General features: G+C 37.3%; 3 protein-coding genes across 10 annotated transcripts; 2 read left to right on the forward strand and 1 right to left on the reverse strand.

Moving 5' to 3' along the window:
* The first annotated feature begins 16 nt into the window (after positions 1 to 16).
* LOC103325527 (uncharacterized) lies at positions 17 to 2820 on the forward strand. Of its 5 annotated transcripts, XR_016125573.1 has the most exons (3): positions 17 to 876; positions 1181 to 1340; positions 2195 to 2820. XR_016125573.1 is itself a non-coding variant. In XM_016792878.2 (2 exons), exon 1 carries the CDS (start codon positions 107 to 109, stop codon positions 869 to 871), a length of 765 nt encoding a protein of 254 aa, XP_016648364.1. In that variant the 5' UTR covers positions 17 to 106; the 3' UTR covers positions 872 to 876; positions 1181 to 2820. The 5 variants fall into 5 exon arrangements, 4 of the variants coding, with proteins under 4 accessions (XP_016648364.1, XP_088905351.1, XP_016648363.1 ...); XM_016792878.2 differs by having other exon boundaries at positions 1181 to 2820; XM_089049225.1 differs by lacking the exon at positions 1181 to 1340 and having other exon boundaries at positions 1341 to 2820.
* A 5329-nt stretch (positions 2821 to 8149) lies between these two features.
* On the forward strand, positions 8150 to 12541 carry PTAC14 (plastid transcriptionally active 14). Of its 4 annotated transcripts, none has more exons than XM_008227707.3 (13): positions 8150 to 8390; positions 8466 to 8633; positions 8968 to 9105; positions 9288 to 9413; positions 9587 to 9715; positions 10164 to 10253; positions 10384 to 10534; positions 10924 to 11033; positions 11171 to 11242; positions 11475 to 11580; positions 11677 to 11877; positions 12027 to 12069; positions 12178 to 12541. In XM_008227707.3, the coding sequence occupies exons 1-13, from the start codon at positions 8331 to 8333 to the stop codon at positions 12254 to 12256; spliced, it is 1473 nt and encodes a 490-aa protein (XP_008225929.2). In that variant the 5' UTR covers positions 8150 to 8330; the 3' UTR covers positions 12257 to 12541. The 4 variants fall into 4 exon arrangements, with proteins under 4 accessions (XP_008225929.2, XP_008225931.2, XP_088903903.1 ...); XM_008227709.3 differs by having other exon boundaries at positions 11680 to 11877; XM_089047777.1 differs by having other exon boundaries at positions 8469 to 8633; positions 11680 to 11877.
* Positions 12542 to 13153: 612 nt separating this feature from the next.
* On the reverse strand, positions 13154 to 18120 carry VSR7 (VACUOLAR SORTING RECEPTOR 7). Its single transcript, XM_016793128.2, has 13 exons — positions 17427 to 18120; positions 15941 to 16633; positions 15771 to 15859; positions 15554 to 15623; positions 15391 to 15474; positions 15185 to 15261; positions 14996 to 15077; positions 14812 to 14894; positions 14535 to 14598; positions 14266 to 14394; positions 13808 to 13911; positions 13583 to 13700; positions 13154 to 13492 (listed from the first exon to the last, which is right to left on the reverse strand). Exons 1-12 carry the CDS (start codon positions 17722 to 17724, stop codon positions 13584 to 13586), a joined length of 1890 nt encoding a protein of 629 aa, XP_016648614.2. The 5' UTR covers positions 17725 to 18120; the 3' UTR covers positions 13154 to 13492; position 13583.
* Positions 18121 to 18315: the final 195 nt, after the last annotated feature.

The raw sequence follows: 18315 nt of genomic DNA on the forward strand, positions 1-18315 counted from the left end.
AAGCATAGTTTAGGTTTTTTATATTTTTTATTTGGGTCAAACAGCAACAAAGCATAGTTCAACAACTGAGAATCAAACCAATTCGAAGCCAATTGCAGGGCTGAGAATGATATCAGTTCAGAAACCACTGCATATTCTCTCCCTTGCCTCAAAATCCACCATCACACCACGCTCATTTTCCACTTCCACTTCTGCTATTGATTCAATTACTGCACCGAAACCAACCAATCAAGCTCAAACTCAAAGTCTAACTCAAGAAGAGCACACAAAGATCAACCTCCTCCTCCCACGCCTCTGCCTCTTAAACCACCTCGACACAGCAACCCACCTCACCATCACAGCCCTGCTCACAAACCCACCTCTCAAATCTCTCTCTTTGTCCATTCTCATCCACTCCTTCACTTCCCAACCCGACATGGCCCGACCCATGTCACTTTTAACCCGCCTCAGGCACAACCCACCTTCACATCCCTATCTCACGCCTATCACAACCATGTTCATTGCCTCATATTTCAAGAAAAATAAACCCAAAGAGGCCCTCAAAATGTTCAACTGGTTGGTAAGGCCAGGCTCTCCATGTGTGCTCGACGAGAGAGTTTGTGAGGTTTTGGTTAATGGATTCTGTAAGAATGGGATGGTTCTTGAGGTTTTGAAGGTTTTGAGAGCCATGCTGAGTACGAATATCGTGCCGGGATGTGATCTGAAGAAGTGGGTTTATAAGGTTTTGTTGAGGGAGGCTAGGATTAAGGAGGCAGTGGAGTTGAATGAGGCTTTGGGTTGTGTTGGGGATAGAGAGAAAGGTGATGAATCAGAGTGTGTGAAGAAGGTTTTGGCTTTGTTGGATCACATGATTGGCAATTGGGCAGAATAGAGCAGGTATAGGTTTCTGGACGATTGCTTACAAATGACTTATCTTTGCTTTCAATTAGAGGTCCTTTTATGAATACCTTTTACAAATTACTTATCTTTGTTATAAGATGCGGACAATATATCTGAGTGGTATTGAAACCTTTTGTATTAGTTGTCAATTGAAGAACAATTTTTTTTTCTTGACCCTAAGTTCGTAATATTTGCATTGATATGGCCAAAATTTGAACTGAATTTTTTTCATGAACTAAAATAGCCAATAAATAGCGTTCTCAGCTGATAGGAATGTTCTTCTGCTTTCGTGTGCTTTCAGAAAATGAGATTTTCTGAAACGAATGTCTTGACAAGCTAGTACTCACCTTAAGTGCTTTCTTGGAGTGTTTCTTTTGTTCAGTCTTCCGTTTGGTAGGATGATGCTATGATAGAACTATATATTCACTTACCAACAGGGAGCCATTTCTGTGTGATTTCAGGTACTGTGTCGATCTAAACATAATTCCTTTTCATATGTACTGGAGTAGGTATCTTTAGAACAGTGTTGATTGTGATGGTATCTACTGTCTCGACTTAATAACTCAAGATGAAGAATTTTCTTTCTTACATGATGTGGTACTCAACTACATGTTTGGTTTTGAATTGTTGTGTGGCTTAGAATTAAGTTCTCCTCCTTCAATTGTTCAACAATAGGTATATTGTTCATATTTCCTATGTAAAGTTTGATAATCGGCCTTAGCCTTCCAGAAAGGATTATATTTTTTCCATCCGGCTAACTAATTTTAAATACCAAACTGTGAACAGTATTTTACCATGCTCTGTGTGTATGCAATCCATCATGTGATCCATTTGTGCTCCGTAATAGTTGCAAAGACTACTGGCTATTGCCTCTGTCAGGATGAACTCAATTCTGATTACTTTCTCTATCTCTAGTAGACTTGATGCCATTTTGCTTGATGTTTTTTTGTTTTTGGGTCAAACATCTTGCTTGATTTCAATTTTCAAGTAAAGACCACTGTTATTACTGTTAAAGAGAGTAGCTTTCTACAAGAGAACAGGTGTTTTCTTTAAATTGGTAACATGATTCATGCATTCTTAAACTCTAGGTCTGTATCATCACTGGCCTTCTTCTATGTAGTAAGCATTATATTCAGGTCATACCAAATTAAAAAAATGGCCAATCTCTTTTAGTGGGTATGCAATTGTGAGTTGTATTTTAAATTGTTTATTAAGTTGTAAGTCAGCAAGTCGCATGCACTACTTAAGCCTGTTTAATTGTGTTTGTTTGATCTTTTCATTGATGCTGGTATTTCTGTAACTGGCTCTTGGAAAGGTGTAAGATGCCGCACTTTTGTGAAGATTGCTGTTTACTACTGCATGATGTTTGGGGATCTGCTGTTACTATTACATGTTCCATAGCTAAGGGCTTCAAAGCTGTAAACAAAGTCTTGCATTCTGCACAGGGTCTGGCCGTTATATAATCCTGCATTATGTACCGTGTCTGTCCTTTCGTATGCCATTTTCATCTTCTGTTTTAGAGGCAGTTTGAGCAGAAAAGAGTGCCTTAGTGCGTTTGTGAAATGGTGATTGTTGCTGAGTACCAGCAGGTTAGAAGCATGGCACTGGGACGTGAAGAAATCACAGATAGCATCATGCCTATGGCACATTGGTTTTTGTTGTGCTCCCATTCTTTGACGGAGGCCTCTGTTTGAGTGGACCTGTGGCTGAGTCTTTCTACAATCAATTGTAACTGAAAAAGAAGAAAAGCCTCAGAGGGGATGAAAAATGTTGTCTGTTTTTTCCCTTGATCCCTCGAACTTGATATTGTAATGGTGTATTTGTGACATTGCCAAATATGCCAAGTTATATAAACTGATATTTGTATGTAAATTTTGACTGAGACAGCATGTGACTGCAATGTTCAACTCCATCACTTGAGGGGGCACTTGGATTCCATAACCGGAAAAGATGCTACATTTTATGTCAATATTCAAGAGTCCTCAGAGGATTTTTATGGGCTTTGTTCATACTTAACAATGCACATAAGAGGAACTTTTAGTACAAAGTTATTTCTCCTCTCAATTATAAATTTGAATCCCTTCCCTCTTATTTCTCTGCTTAATGTGGGAATGATTTCAAAATTAAATCTCCTCTCACTCTTGATATAAAAAAGACACTACTTCTGTCTTACAAATCATAGTTTGGCACATACACAAAAACGACTCATTGAAAATACAAAGGGGAAAACTTTTGCACACCTGTAAATTGTGAATGACATAAGAGCATTTCTAGCAAGGGGACTTGGGGGAGGGCTGGTGGGGGGCAAGCCCAAAATGCTATTTCTAGCAACAAAAAGTGGCTCGGGTAAGGAGTGGGACCCAGCGAACTGGGCTGGCCCGAGCGCTAGCCCGAGGGCGATGCTTACGTCGGTGTCTTGGCAGGTCCGACCACGACGACGTCGACCTAGCGGTCAAAGTTTTGTTAACGTTGCACGCGCCAACGATAAAAAAAATTTGAATGCTCTACTACAGAGCCCCGCCAACGGTTATATGCCACGTGTCGCGTCCTGGGCTCTCCGATCAAACATTTTGCTCCAATCCAACTGCAGCCAATTTTATGCAATAAAAAAGGAAAAAAATCTGAAAAAATTTTTAAAAAAAAATACAAAAAAAAAAAAAACTGAATTTTTTTTTCTATATATACCAACCAATACTCTTCACTTTTAACACCAAATCCTCATACATTTTCTTCTCCTTCTACTATTATTCACTTTCTACTCAATCTTTTTTTCACTTTCAAGTTGTATTTTTCTCTATCATATTATGGGTTCTTCTAGTGAACCCGGAGGGGCATGGAGCATGATGGAAGATGTTTTGTTGTGTGAGTGTTGGCTCCAATTTAGTCATTGTCCCGTAACGGGCAATGAGATGAAATTCTCTCATATGTGGAGAAAAATTCATCAGGAATTTTGTGAAAGGGAAATTGGCTCGACCCGTAAGGAAATGACATTATCTAATAGGTGGAAAATTCTAAATAAAGAGTTGGCGAAACGGAGAGATGCCTTGGCAAAAAGAATGGATAACCATAGAAGCGGGGAAAACCTTAGCAATGAGGTAAATTATTTGTAATTTTTGTTTTATTAATTTCTATGTCATATTAATTTTTATTTAAATGTTTCTTGCAATTTATATATTTTGTTAATATTTCTTGTATTTCCAATATTTATTTAAATGTTTCTTGCAAGATTTATATTTTGTTTATATTTATTGCATTTCTAATAAATTGTTAAAATTTCTTGCATTTCCTTTTTTTTTTATACATGTTGCATTTTTTTAAAGTTTGTTGTATTTCCATTTTTTTTTTTTTTTTAGATTATACAAGCACAAATGTGGTTTGGTGCCACTAAGCAAGGCAAAAAAAGTTTCAACCATACTCAATGTTGGGAGGTGGTGAAGAATTGTAAGAGATTCCGAATTATTCCAACAGGTCCGACGGTGGTATTGAACGAGACGCCACTCCATGAGACACCGGCATCGAATTCACCTATGGATTCCCCGATGAGTCAAGACTCACCTATCGAAAAGGAGCTGAGGTCTATTGGGAGGAAGGCAGCGAAAAGGAGCCAAGGCCTCTCAGAACATCATTGAACACCGGGGATTGACCCAGGACGTTCAAATCATTTTGAGAGCCGGCAACTCCAAAGAAGGTGTGCCAAACCCATGTATCAAAACCAACAACTGCTTCAAAGATGATGCTTTTCTGCCCTTTCCTATTGCCATAATCCTTTTGCCAAACAGTTGGACAATTTTTTCATTGTCAGTGCATCCAATCAATGCTACCAATCATTCCAGGAAATCCACGAGACTCTGCTTTTTGTAGAAGCCGTTGCAGTCCCTAGGCGAGGTCTGCGCAGGTAGTCCCTGGTGTACAGAGTTTCCACTGCATCACAAACTCACACCAAGCTCTCCAAAATAGTGGACTTCCCTATCCGGGCAATCTTATCCACTTGATCAGCAGATGACCCATACGCCAACATTCGTATCACAGCTGTGAACTTTTGCTCGGGAAGAAGCCCCAAATTTCCAGCACAATTTTTCTGTTGAACAAAGTATTCATCGTAATTGCAAATATCATGCATGACTTTATTGAACAAATGGGGTTGCATTCTATATCTCGCTTGAAAATGAACATCAGAGTACAGAGAATGTGAGATAAAATAATCTTCCAAAAGATTCTTACCCCGAGAATGTCTATGTCTGTCCACATTTGGGCCACGGCCTTCTCGTGAACCACGGTGGCTCTGGTTTTCTTCCTCAAGCAAAGCAACGGTCATGCCAAGTTGCTCATCTAGTTCTCTCAGCGCCCTTTTGCTTGCAGCTCGTCGACGCATTCTTTCTCTAGTCATTGAGAATGGAGAATGAAATCTAAAATCTGAGAAATGGAAATGTAGAGAAGATCTGGTGTGTGAGGTATGAGCTGAGCCTTTGATTTTATAAAAAAAATTTAGACAGATAGATATGACACGTGGGACAATCTTAGAGGGTGAAAATCTTATCTGAAATTTGAAATTTGAAATTTATTTGAAATTTGAATTTCGAAATGTATCTGAAATTTGACATTTTGAATTTATCTGAATTTTGAATTTTGAAATGTATCTGAAATTTGAAATTTGAAACCAAAAATCTTATCCGATATGAATAGTATTGACACAAATATTATCCAAATTAATTATTTAAGTAAACAAAGTTGTGAAAAAAAATAAAAAATAAAATGAATAGTATTTGTCATGGCAAGCCTAAACTGTTGGAAATACACTTTGTTGGGAGGGGCTAGAGCAACCACTGTTCATGTAAATAGTAACTACCCTAAGGCCACTTCCAGCAGCCCCTTAGGGGCTAGGGGGCAAGAGCCCAAAACGACTTTCCAAAGAACAAAGACTGCCCGGGCGGTGGGGTCCACGAGCCTAGGTGGCCCGAAGGTGGGGAGCCCGGCGGGCCGACGTCATTGTTGATGCCGGCGTGGCGTAAACAGCGCTTTTAAAAAATTCAAACGCGCGCGTCGCTTTTCCCAACGGCTCTCGCGACGTGGCACACTGGTCCTTCCGATTTCGTCCTGTCATCCAATCCAACGGAATTTTTCAAGGCAAAAAATTATGAAAAAAAACCGTAATTTTTTTTATAAAAACCCCAAAAAATAATGATTTTTTTTTTTCCTATAAATACCAATACCTACTCTTCAGTTTTAACAACAAATTCTCATACATCTTCTCCTTCTCCAACTATTATTCACTTCCTACTCAATATTTTCTTCACTTTCTACTCTAAATTGTTTTCACTTTCAAGTTTAATTTTTCTCTATCATTATGGCTTTTTCTCAAGAAACCGGAGGGGCATGGAGCATCATGGAAGATGTCTTGTTGTGTGAAAATTAGTCATGATCCCATATCGGGTAATGAGATGAAATTCAGTCAAATGTGAAAAAAAATTCTTCACGAATTTGTTGAAAGATCGGGTTCCACCCGTATAGAAAGCGCATTGTCAAGTCGGTGGAAACTTCTCAACAGAGAGTTGGGGAAATGGAGAGATGCCCTCACAAAAGCAATGAATAACCATGCAAGCGGGGAAAATCTCAGTGATGAGGTAAATTATTTGTAATTTTCATTTTATTAATTTTCATTTTAATGTTTCTTGCAATTGGTATATTTTGTTAGTATTTCTTGTATTTCCATATTTATTTAAATGTTTCTTGCAATTTTTATATTTTGTTATTATTTCTTGTATTTCTAATATTTATTTAAATGGTTGTTGCATTCTCTATATTTTGTTAATATTTCTTAGATTTTCATTCATATGTTTATCTTTTTTGCATTACCAATATTTTTTTTAAGTTCCTTGCTTATTCAATTTTTATTTTTTTTTATATAGATTGTGCAAGCTCAAATGTGGTTTGGTGCTACTGGACAAAGGAAAAAAAGTTTCAACCATACCCAATGTTGGGAGGTGGTGAAGCATTGTAAGAGATTTAGCATTATTCCAACGGCTCCAACGGTGGTGTTAAACGAGACGCCACTCCATGATTCACAAGCTTCGGATTCGCCTATGGAATCCCCTATGAGTGAAGACTCACCCATTGAAAATGAGCCGAGGCCTATTGGGAGGAAGGCGGCGAAGGCAAAGAGAGGAATTAATTCTACGAGTAATGCCTCTAAATTTTTGGAGGAAATTGCAAGGCAAAGCGCCTTGAGAATTGAAATAGACAAGAAAGTCCAAGAAGATGATAGGGCAATGGCAATAGAATTTGCTAAAGAATGGGAGTATGTACGCAAAGAAAGGGAGTATGTACGCAAAGAAAGGGAGTATCAACGCAAAGAAAACGAAGAAAAGAAGGATCGGGAAACCATGGCCATGGACACAAGCCACATGTCTCCTAAAACAAAACAATATTGGAAGTTAGGACGAAAGGCTATTATGAGACGAAGACTTTTTCGTGATGATGGACCTAGCAATACGGATTGGTTAAATGATGAAAACTCTTAAGTTAGTTTGCTTGTCTTTTCATTTCATTGTATTTTAATGTTTTGTTTTAAAAATTAGTTGTAATTCATGTATTTTATTTTATTAGTAGTATTGGTTTTCTGAGTTACCAAAGAAACTATTAAATAAAATTCCTTTTTATTCAAAACATTCCATACATAAAAAAAACTAACCACAACCAAAGCATTAAAAATATAAAAACAAACAAACCACAACCAAAGCATTAAAAATATAAAAACAAACAAAATCTTATCCGAATATTTTATCTTATCTGAAAATTTTATCCGAAAATTTTATCAGAAAATCTCATCGGAAAATATTGTCCAAATTAATTGTTTAGGTAAACAAATTTGTAAAAAAAAAAAACAAAAAATTGAATAGTACCCCCTTGCCATGGCAATCTTTGGAAGTGCAACTTACTTTTTACAAAGGCAGACACTATTTCCATGAATAGTATCCATGGCAAAATTCCCACTAGAAGTGGCCTAAGGCTCCTCTTGCTAATCACTGAAATGCTCTAATGTAAGTAGGAATGGCCATAGCCACTCCAAGAGGACACTGGCATTTCAATTAATCAATAATATTTTCTTCTTCTAATTGGAAAATAAAATAATAATAATAATAATAATAAAAGAGAAGTGCATCTTTAAACCTGAAAAGATTTTTGGAATGAAACAAGATGATTACGGTAGAAGAACCAAAGTTATTAAAATATATATATATATATATATATTAAAAAAATAGCACAAAAACATGTCTTTTCTCGTACTCATTTATTGGAGTTTAAAACACTGAAACGGGGGAGGAGACTGTCAAAGTGGATAACGTTTCCCAGTTCGTCACTCACTTCTAACACTTGTTGCGGCTGCTTTGGTTGCTTTGCTGCCATCAAATATGTTGTTGGAGTTTCAATTCTAATACTGTCTCTTCTCTCCAATGGCCTCTTCTTCTCTTCCTCTGCATCACCCCTCCCATTGCCTCACCTCCAATCCTCAGGTTCCATCTCTTTCTCTCTCTCATTTTCTTTATTTTTTTAATCTCTGTCTGATTAATTTTGATGTGTGTGTGAAGCAGTTGAAAGGTTCCAACTATGGATGGTCACCACGACCCAGATATACTGTCCCTACTAAAGACGCAGTAAAAGGCATTCGAATTCAACCCATTAAAGCAAAAGCAGCCACCGAAGCTCCTCCGTTTTCTTTGTTTCAGCCTCCTGAAGCTGAAGGGTCTGCCTCTGAGGTAATACCCATTTCTTGTTCCCCTTTATGCTCTGTTTGATTGCTCAGAAAATGTAGGGAAATTGAATTTAGAACACTGAAACAATTTTCAAAATTTAAGATACCATTTTGTTAACAATTAAGTTGTATCCACTTTGTTTTGTGGCCTCTTAACTGAAATTGCATCTTTTAAATGAAAGAAAGTTAGTATCTTCGAAGTGTTTGGTGGTAACCACACAATTATGTTCATAAAAAACCAGAAGAGCATATATGTAGTATTCAACCAATAGGGAAGAAAGCCATACTTGTTTAAACTTCACTGCAACATTCACACCTTTATTTTGTAATGCCTACAGTTGGAGCCAGCGGACCCTGATTTCTACAAGATAGGGTATGTTAGAAGTATGAGAGCTTATGGAATTGAATTTAAAGAACGGCCAGATGGGTTTGGAGTTTATGCTTCCAAGGATGTTGAACCACTTCGCCGGGCTAGAGTGAGTTGTTTCTATCCGATTATAATAATCTGTTGCACTTACTATAGAGTGTGTGTGAGTACAGCTCCATGCATAATGCCACATTAAGTGTGATGGTTTTGACAGCCCTTGGTTTATGATGAAGTGTTGAGTTCCAATGACTAGTTTTTGGTATTAATGTTGCTTTGTTCTCAATTTCACAGGTAATAATGGAAATTCCACTAGAACTGATGTTAACCATAAGCCAAAAGCTCCCATGGATGTTTTTTCCAGATATAGTACCAGTGGGTCATCCAATATTTGATATCATTAACTCAACTGACCCAGAGGTAAATGTGTTCTACTTAATTTCAGCTATCAAGGATTGATAGCTGATTTGTATAATCATTCATTTAACGGGAAAAAAAAATTGTCAATTATTCTAGTATTTCTTCATGGAAATAGCATTTTGTTCAAATTATGAATTGACATTCAATTTCTATTGCCTTCCTTTTTGTGGCAGACAGATTGGGATCTGAGGTTAGCATGCCTTCTTTTGTACGCATTTGATCGGGAAGATAACTTTTGGCAGTTGTATGGTGATTTTTTACCCAGTGCAGATGAGTGCACCAGCTTGCTTCTAGCTAGTGAGGTAGATGAATTTACAAAACATAAATCTTTATTTATAGTATTTTTTTAAAATAGAAAAAAACTTGCATAGTTTAGTACCATTTATTTCTTTTGGCTTCATTCACGAGTGATAAAAATAAACATAGGCATGCATCTTTCCTCGTTGATTTATACCTATAAGATCTAGAGCTTTAACATGTATTTGAGGATTGCAATTTTTATATTTGAGGCTCTTCTTGAGCAAAGCATCAGGTAAAATTTTAGAAGGCCAATTTAAAGCTTAAACTTGAAATTGTCATTTTTTATTAAGATTTGCATCCAAGGCCTTGAGTGTGCCTGATGTCGCAGACACATCTTTAGCTGTCATCTGGCCTTCGATAATGCATCCACATTGTTTGGGCCTCTTGAAGTTTTGTAAATAAGTACTCTTAATCATGCTTTTCTTTGCTTTTGCTCCATATATGCTATAGGAGGAGCTGTCAGAACTGCAGAATCCCAATCTTGCTTCAACTATGAGAGAACAGCAACGTCGAGCCTTGGAATTTTGGGAAAAAAATTGGGTATTTAGCAGCCTCTGTATCTTGTATCTCAGAAAGCATTCTTGTTATCATTATTATTGTGCAGAATAAAATGCTTACCCTAACTTTTAACTGATTGTGCATATGTTGTATGTGTGCTAACCTGAATCAGCACTCTGGTGTACCACTAAAAATTAAACGCCTTGCTCGTGATCCTGAGAGATTCATTTGGGCATTGAGTATGGCACAATCACGATGCTTTGGCATGCAAATGAGAATTGGTGCACTTGTTCAAGATGCAAACATGCTAATTCCATATGCAGGTAAGCTTGTATCCACCTATACTCTTTGATTAAAAAAAATTTCTCGTGAATATATTATAAAATTAGATGAGTAATCGCAATTTAGAGGGGGGAATCAAGAACTTATCTTTGTCCTAATGAGTTATATATTATGTTCTTAATTCAGTTTGGTTTTGCTCTTAGACATCTTTGTCCATTTGAAATTGGTAAGATGTTGATGAAGACACAACATTGTGTATGAAATTCATTTTCTTTTTGCATTAGTTGTATTATGTACGTATACTATTTCTGTTTTCACTTATTGGGATTTCGAAGCAAATGGTTTCCTTAAACTATCTGCGTTCACTTACTATTTATATTCCCCATTTTGTTATTAGATGGCTGTCTAATCAATTTGCTAAATTCTGCAGATATGCTAAACCATTCCTTTGAGCCAAATTGTTTTTTCCATTGGCGTTTTAAGGATCGCATGCTTGAAGTGATGATAAATGCTGGAAAACAGATTAAGAAAGGTGACGAGGTAATGCCTATTCTGTTTTCTCAATTGATGTTGATAATTTCCTTTCATAGGTATATGCTTGCAAGGAGTCTTATGCTAAGGCTTTTAGTTTACATATATGAAGATGATCTGCTACTAATTTGGAGGAATATTTATAGATGACTGTCAATTACATGAGTGGACAACAGAATGACATGTTGATGCAAAGATATGGTTTCTCTTCACCTGTGGTAATGTGCTCTTGGCCATATTTTACTAAAAAGAAATACTATGTACCTTTTTTTTTCTTTTATCCTATTCTTTTACTGATTTGAATTGTCAATCTAGTCAAGTTAGAGAGTAACATGGTAAAAGAAAGAGATTATCTTTATTCTTTCTACTTCAGTTGAGCATGTTCCGTAATTGTGGTGATATTTGTACTTCTCTAAAATTGAGTGCTCTTATTCTGGCTTGGAATTGCAGAATCCTTGGGATGTGATTCAGTTCTCTGGAAATGCACGTATTCATTTGGATTCCTTCTTGTCAGTATTCAATATATCTGGACTTCCTGAAGAGTACTATCATAACTGTATGAGATCTCTCTGTGCCTTGTTGTATATTTGTTGTAATATAAATTTTAAACCAAGCAGCATCATAGTTTGAAAGGTCTGTATAAAACTTATAGCAGGTCGCCTATCTAATGATGGAGATACATTTGTTGATGGAGCAATCATAGCAGCGGCAAGAACATTGCCCACTTGGTCAGATGGGGATGTGCCTCCAATCCCAAGCATGGAAAGAAGATCTGTAAAGGAGTTACAGGAAGAATGCCGACAGATGCTTGCAGCGTATCCTACTAACTCTAAGCAAGACCAAAAAATCCTAGGTGAGGTTGCCATGCAGATCCTCAAATATTTGGGGAAACATCGTGGCCATTATATTTTTCTTGTTTTGGTTTCTGTGGTAACTTATGGGTAAAACCAACTCTATCTTGGCATTGGAAATTCATGTTTCTTCCCATCTTACTCTCTACAGATTCGATGTCAGATGCTAGTAGGACACTTGAAGCTGCAATCAAGTATGTAATCATCCCATTATTCATCCCAGAGCTTTTTGGTCTGTAGGGCAAACTAGGGCAAACTAAAACCATTCCGAATGATTTAATTGCTGATCTGGACTTATGCAGGTATAGGTTGCACAGGAAGTTGTTCGTAGAGAAGGTCATGCAAGCGCTGGATATATACCAAGAGCGGATGTTATTCTGATAAAAATTGTAAGTTTACAAAAGCTAGGAAATTTTTGTGGCATGCCAATTTGCCAAAACTCTGCTTGTGACAGGAATTTTCATGTCTAACATATATGAATGTGGGCAGAGATTTTTCTAGTTTTTCTTATCTTTTCAAATGGTAGCTGATCATGTTAACGAACCCGCTGGTGGTTGGTAGGACGAATGTGACATGAAATAGAAAACAGAAGAAGGGCTGCAAATTGAGTGAAACGCATGATATCATTTGTTTGACACTAGTGCAAATTGAATACTTTTTTTTTTACTTCTTTGTTAATGGGGAGATAGACTTGAATTTCACACCTATTCCTTTCATTTAAACTATTGAATGAGTTGTGTAGTGCAACAAATGTGATCATGTACCTTTCTACGACTTCTATGATGACTAACAGAAGAATCGTGCCTTCTAAAGTGTTAAAATGCACCCTTGCATCGCCTAGCGATTTTACATGAGATTTCTTGCATATTATTGAACTTATGAATGTCCAGTTAATGGTTGAAACTTATGTGAACTTTTGCCATTGATTAGGAGTTTAAATTTACGATTTATGAGTAAAACTTTTATGTTACATGCTTCATACTCATTCAATAATGTCTATCCCATCGGAGAAATATGAAAGGTTTTCTCCTTGACCAGCTTGTTAAAAAGTTTTAATAAAATAAATATGAATTTGTGACACAATTTCTCATTCACGGAAATTTTTTTGTCAAACTAGCCAACTTCTATGTTTAGTTGCTTCCAATATCCCACCTATACAAGTATAAAAGTGAAATGCATTGGATGTCTAATAATCCTATCACAATAGGCATGCAGCATGGGCGTTATACAAGGATTTTGAAACATCTTCCTAATTGTGGACACAAGGCAAGCAGAATCTTGTTTCACAATCCTTTTGTTTTTGTCTTATTTGTTTTTCCTCTGCTTTTATGTGTGTTGTTATCATTACATCGATCCTTGATTTTCTTCAAACCAAAATTTACATCTGAGCACTTTTATCTACACACTGAAAAGAGTGTTATGTGAAGAAAATCTCATGTATACAGATATCTCCCAAATTCATCCTAAACTGGTTTCGCGTAATCGAAGTGGTCCTTTCCCTGCTTTGCCTAAGAGCTAGCTAATAAATGGAGATGAGTATCCACAGGAAGCTTTTGCATGAAAACTGTCCGGCTTAAGGATGCCTTTTCACGGAATTGATTTCTATAGCTTTTGTTTCTGCATATAGCAGCAACATTTTTTAGAGACCATTGTTGACAACATGCTAACTGGAAGGAAGACTGCTCACAAAGTCAAAGATTTAGTTACCTTATGCTGAGCCATGTCGTAGAGGTTCTGCCTCGGCGGTATGGACTTGATTGGCTTGCTGACTGTCCAAAGGCATGTATTGGGACATGATAGCCATGATCTCCGAGTCCATGTAAGACTGCAAGTGCAAGTAAAAAAATTTAACCAGGGCACAGTTCCTAGTTTAGTACACAAATTAACTAAAGATGGATACAGAGCTGGTCAAAAGAGCATCTTTAGACATACTCGAAGCCTGTATTTGTAGAAGATATAACCAGCTAGGCCAACTCCCACCACAGCCGCAAGGACCAAGAAAGTTAAAAACCAGGCAAATCTCGACCCGTGCCTCTCTGCATTTAAATGGATGAACAAACATCAAGACATATATCTTGCAGGATGGCCAACATCCCCATCAGTTTGAAATTAAGTATCAACGTTGCCCGGTGACAATCAACACAAGGCCCGCCATATAATGAGCTAATTAGAGCATTAAAGAGAAAGACTGTCATATTAACATTTAAATAAAAATTCGACAGCATTTAGGAAAGAAATTTACAATCATGTTCACATTTAAATATAGTTTTACTGATCCTCTAAATAAACAGTGCTGGCTATCTCATCATGTGAATATCATAATTAGTCATTTTTAAATTTTCTGGACATGACAATGAATTAGTGATTATGACTCAAATATGCTGTCTTACCAATACAAGTATCTTGATCCTTCATATACAACTGTCCTCCCTTACATTTGCAGTAGTACCCACCCCAAGTGTTCTTACAGCTGCAACCATCACACTGACAAGCAGTACGCTCCTTGCATTCGTTGATATCTGATGCATGGTGAGAAAACAAAAATGAAGATGCTGTTTTATGGATATTAGGTTTCAAAAAGCCTTGAAAAATTGAATATTTTTTCCACAAGAAGAAAATTATTCTTCAATAGATTAGTCACATTGGAACTCAAAATCACCTTCACATTTATGACCATCCCCTTGAAAGCCTTGTGGACATTTGCAGCCAGATAACTCAGAATTCTGTTTGTGTAACAAAGGGAAAAAAAACAAAGAATTTAGAGAAAAAAAAAATAAAGAGGGAAAAACATGAAGTTTGGAGGTCTAATCTCATGAAACTGCAACAGAACTCTCTATAATAAATACGTTTAAAAACAAAACAAAAAATGAGAAATGTGTCCCAGAAGCACAGAGAACCAATAATAAAGTGAAAGATTATGATAAACATCACTGAACTGAGCAAGCCGAGAAAATTAATCCATTTCTAGAGTCTGACCAACACCCTCCGTTGTTTATTGCACACCTTGCAGGTCCAAAAGCTGTCAAGAAAGGAGTAAATATTTTAGGAATAACTCTCTTCCACAAATAAATCAAAAGGAATATTTGCTTCTTCTTTTTTTGTCATTAAGAGAAGGTTTACCATGACAAGATGTATAACCATCGCCTCGATACTGAACACCGCTCACTACAGGGCACTCACAAACTCTTCCCCTAAATGTGTCCTGACAAAAGGAACCAATTAACATGCACTTAGAATCTGTAATTCATATAGGAACATTGTCATATGTGGCATAAACTATAAAAGTCAAATGTAAAATTTTCTGCATACCTTGCAAGCAGTTAAATTAGATTTGTTGTCCTGCCAACACCCACCATTCCTCTCAAGACACTCATTTGTCTCAAGATCTGTTGAAGTAACACAGAGGATTGGGAGGAGGAAAGGGAAGGAGAGGAAAGGAAAAGGACATCAGTACATTATCCAAACATCAAGAAACAAACATCAGTATAGACTGGAAATGAAACAAGCACACCAACCTCCGCTCAAACAAATTGGAGGATCAGCTGTCTCCTTAAATCCAGCACATATAGCCTTTAGCACAGAAGTTCTCTCCAATTTTCCTTCAGATCAATAAAAACAAAAACATTAGCATTCTGTTGAAGTATAATCAATAGAGGTACCAAGGAAGCTGTAACAAACCTCGATACTGAACATTATTAATAACCAACGTCGGCAAGATGGTAACATCACCACGAGATCCTCGCCCAACCTAAATATAACAGAGAAAAAGGAAAGCAATAATAAGATAATCTGTTGAATATTGTGGTTACAAGTACACTGATCCAAGAACAGTGGTGGGTCTCAACAAAAAGAGGTCAAGAACATAGGGAAATGGAGAAAAAGAAGCAAGTATGACCTGGATTTCTTGTTCTGCTTTTAGCACTGCATTCTCAACATCATCTTCAGGATTGCCCATACATTTTTTAATCTTGTCAACAGGTAAATCTGCAGCAATCAGATTAAATCTATTAAAAACACAAAACAATCATTATTCCATACACAGCAATAACAAAACATGCCATTTACCAAGTGATTTCATGACATCCTCAGCGCATTCTTTGCTGTACTTCTTTTCTTTCATGGAACATCTGATATGGAAGTCTGTCACATAATCCCACCAAACCCATGACCGGTTGCTCTCATTCGCAACTCTATGCACACAAAGCTGCCTCAAGTTCTCATATACTACATCCTTCCCTTGATACCCTTCCCCTAAATCTCTCTCTGGATCTGGTGCACAGTATCTCCCATGGTTTATGCACTGCGACTTGCATTGAGTTGTAAGGGTGAAAGCCTGAGGGCAATACCAAGTTATATAATGTGGAGTGAAGAGAGTGTAACCCCCTCTCTCAAGAATCTGAGCATGGCCCTTGAAATTTTTCACAAAAGTCATTTGTTCATCGCATCGAGCCCCGCACTCATCATTGCTGTTTGTCCAGAACTCGTATTCAACTCTTTGATCGGGGTGGGGGACTGACTCTCTCCAGTCAAGTTTCACCACAACATCGTTGCTCTTCTTTAAAGCTTCCTTCAAGCTATCACCAAAGGATTTCTCTATCAAAGCAGATGGAATTCTTATCTTCTCTATGTAACCATCTGCATCAGTGCTCTCCTCTGGAGAATCCATTGTTATTAGAGGCTCTTCAATATTGTCAGCCACTAAAACAGCTGTAGCTCCAGCCTCTTGAGCATTCCAGACCTTTAAAGCAAAGTAGCAACCTACAAGGGCAATAGAATAAAGTTGTCTAAGTAGAATCCAAGTAGCATGGTTCTGTAACATAAGACTCACAACAAGGTTCAATTACTTATGATTAGACAATGTAAAAGGCTATTGGAATTATTGTTCTGATTCATTTCATCCAATTCAGGATTTAAATAGCAACAACCATAGCGTAAAGAAACGAAAGTTCATGCAGCTTTGACCCGAGAAATAAAAACAAAATGAGCATCTGAATTGGACAGTTAGAAAGAGCTCAGTATCTATTTCACATCAATTGAACAGTTAATGAAAAGCTAAAACCAAAAGGCAATACAATAGAAGACTGAAAAGACTTTTGATGAGTCGATGTTAAATAGAACAAACAGTCGGAGAACAGGGGAAAAGCAGAGCTACTATATGAAAGCATGCTTAAATTCACAACCTCCAATAACGAATCCGAAAAAAGAAACCATTTTTGAAAACATCTCATGCTAGCTGGAGCAGTCACTAAATTGAACAAATTCAATTCAAACAAGGAAACTTAAGGCTCACCCTTCTCCCAATCTGTAGGAATTCAAAACACCCAACAAAAAAGGAAATTAAACTATAAAAGAAAAACCGTTGCAAAAACAAACAAATACCCATTTCTGGACAGACTTTATTGCATGATCATCAATCAAATTCTTAACAAGCATAGCAATGGGGGAAAATGATCTTGATTCTCAAGTCAACTTGCTGAGACATAACAGGAGAGAAAGCATAAGGACTCTGAAATTTACGAATTACAGAGAGAATTAGAACGAATTGATTTACCTCCACGATCAAGAACAGCAATGGTGGAGCGAGAATTCCGAGACTTGAAAGGCTTATCACCCTCAAAAGCTTCACACCCATTAGACCCTTTCTCAGGATAAACAACAGCACCCACCAAAGAGCCTCCATAGTCTGGCAGACCAAAGTTGCCTATAGCACCATCATGCTTAGAACTAAGACTCATTGGATACAGAACACTAATACTTCCCGTCTCCACCACAAACCGTGCATGAACATGGCTCTGGAGAATTGCTAATAATAACACAAGCAAAGCTGTGAGCTTCGGGAGAAAAGCCATGCAAGCAGAGGCGTTGATCACCTGCTATGGCGAGGCTCCTCTGTGTTTTTGGGTTAATGGGTTTTTGTCTTCTGTGTGTTTTGGGGTCTGAGAAGAGGTGGAGGCAAATGAGGACGTGTCTGAATGGATTTTGCAACGGTCTACGGGTGGAGAGTGGTGAAATAAGAAAGGTTGGTTGAGAGAGAGAGAGAGAGAGAGAGAGAGAGAGAGAGAGAGGTTTGTTTGTCGTATAAGAGGGGTTTGGCTTTCTCTTTCGAGCTGTAACGTAAAGGAAACGGGACAGGTGAGAGAGAAGAAGGGTGGTAGACGGAGTCATAGGAACCACTTCTACTAGGAATCTCGTGGCAGAGGAGAGAGAGAGAGAGAGAGAGAGAGAGAGAGGGAGAGAGAGAGATAAGAAGAAGTCATACGAGTTTTTAATGAATTTTAAGTCTTTTTCTTTTTCTTAAATTCATTGATTGGACAAACATGTGTTTTTTTTAATGCTTAAGTTGTTATTTATGTATTTCTTCATTTTGAAGGAAACAGAGTTTTGCTTCTTAAAATTTATTTGATGACAGAATTAATTAGTGTTGGTAGAATTCATAGGGA

The sequence above is a fragment of the Prunus mume genome, linkage group LG3 (genome assembly GCF_029339155.1).
Source record: "Prunus mume cultivar Tortuosa linkage group LG3, ASM2933915v1, whole genome shotgun sequence".
Classification (NCBI taxonomy): domain Eukaryota; kingdom Viridiplantae; phylum Streptophyta; class Magnoliopsida; order Rosales; family Rosaceae; genus Prunus; species Prunus mume.

Excerpts from the sequence above, each read along its gene's own strand:
- LOC103325527 (XM_016792878.2), top strand. The coding sequence starts at position 107 with ATGATATCAGTTCAGAAACCACTGCATATTCTCTCCCTTGCCTCAAAA.
- PTAC14 (XM_008227707.3), top strand. The coding sequence starts at position 8,331 with ATGGCCTCTTCTTCTCTTCCTCTGCATCACCCCTCCCATTGCCTCACC. Across the intron at positions 9,716-10,163 it reads GCTTGCTTCTAGCTAGTGAG|GAGGAGCTGTCAGAACTGCA; the intron begins GTAGATGAATTT and ends TATATGCTATAG. Across the intron at positions 11,243-11,474 it reads ATGGTTTCTCTTCACCTGTG|AATCCTTGGGATGTGATTCA; the intron begins GTAATGTGCTCT and ends TTGGAATTGCAG.
- VSR7 (XM_016793128.2), bottom strand. The coding sequence starts at position 17,724 with ATGGCTTTTCTCCCGAAGCTCACAGCTTTGCTTGTGTTATTATTAGCA. Across the intron at positions 15,262-15,390 it reads TCCAATTTGTTTGAGCGGAG|ATCTTGAGACAAATGAGTGT; the intron begins GTTGGTGTGCTT and ends TTACTTCAACAG. Across the intron at positions 14,395-14,534 it reads GGATGGTCATAAATGTGAAG|ATATCAACGAATGCAAGGAG; the intron begins GTGATTTTGAGT and ends ACCATGCATCAG.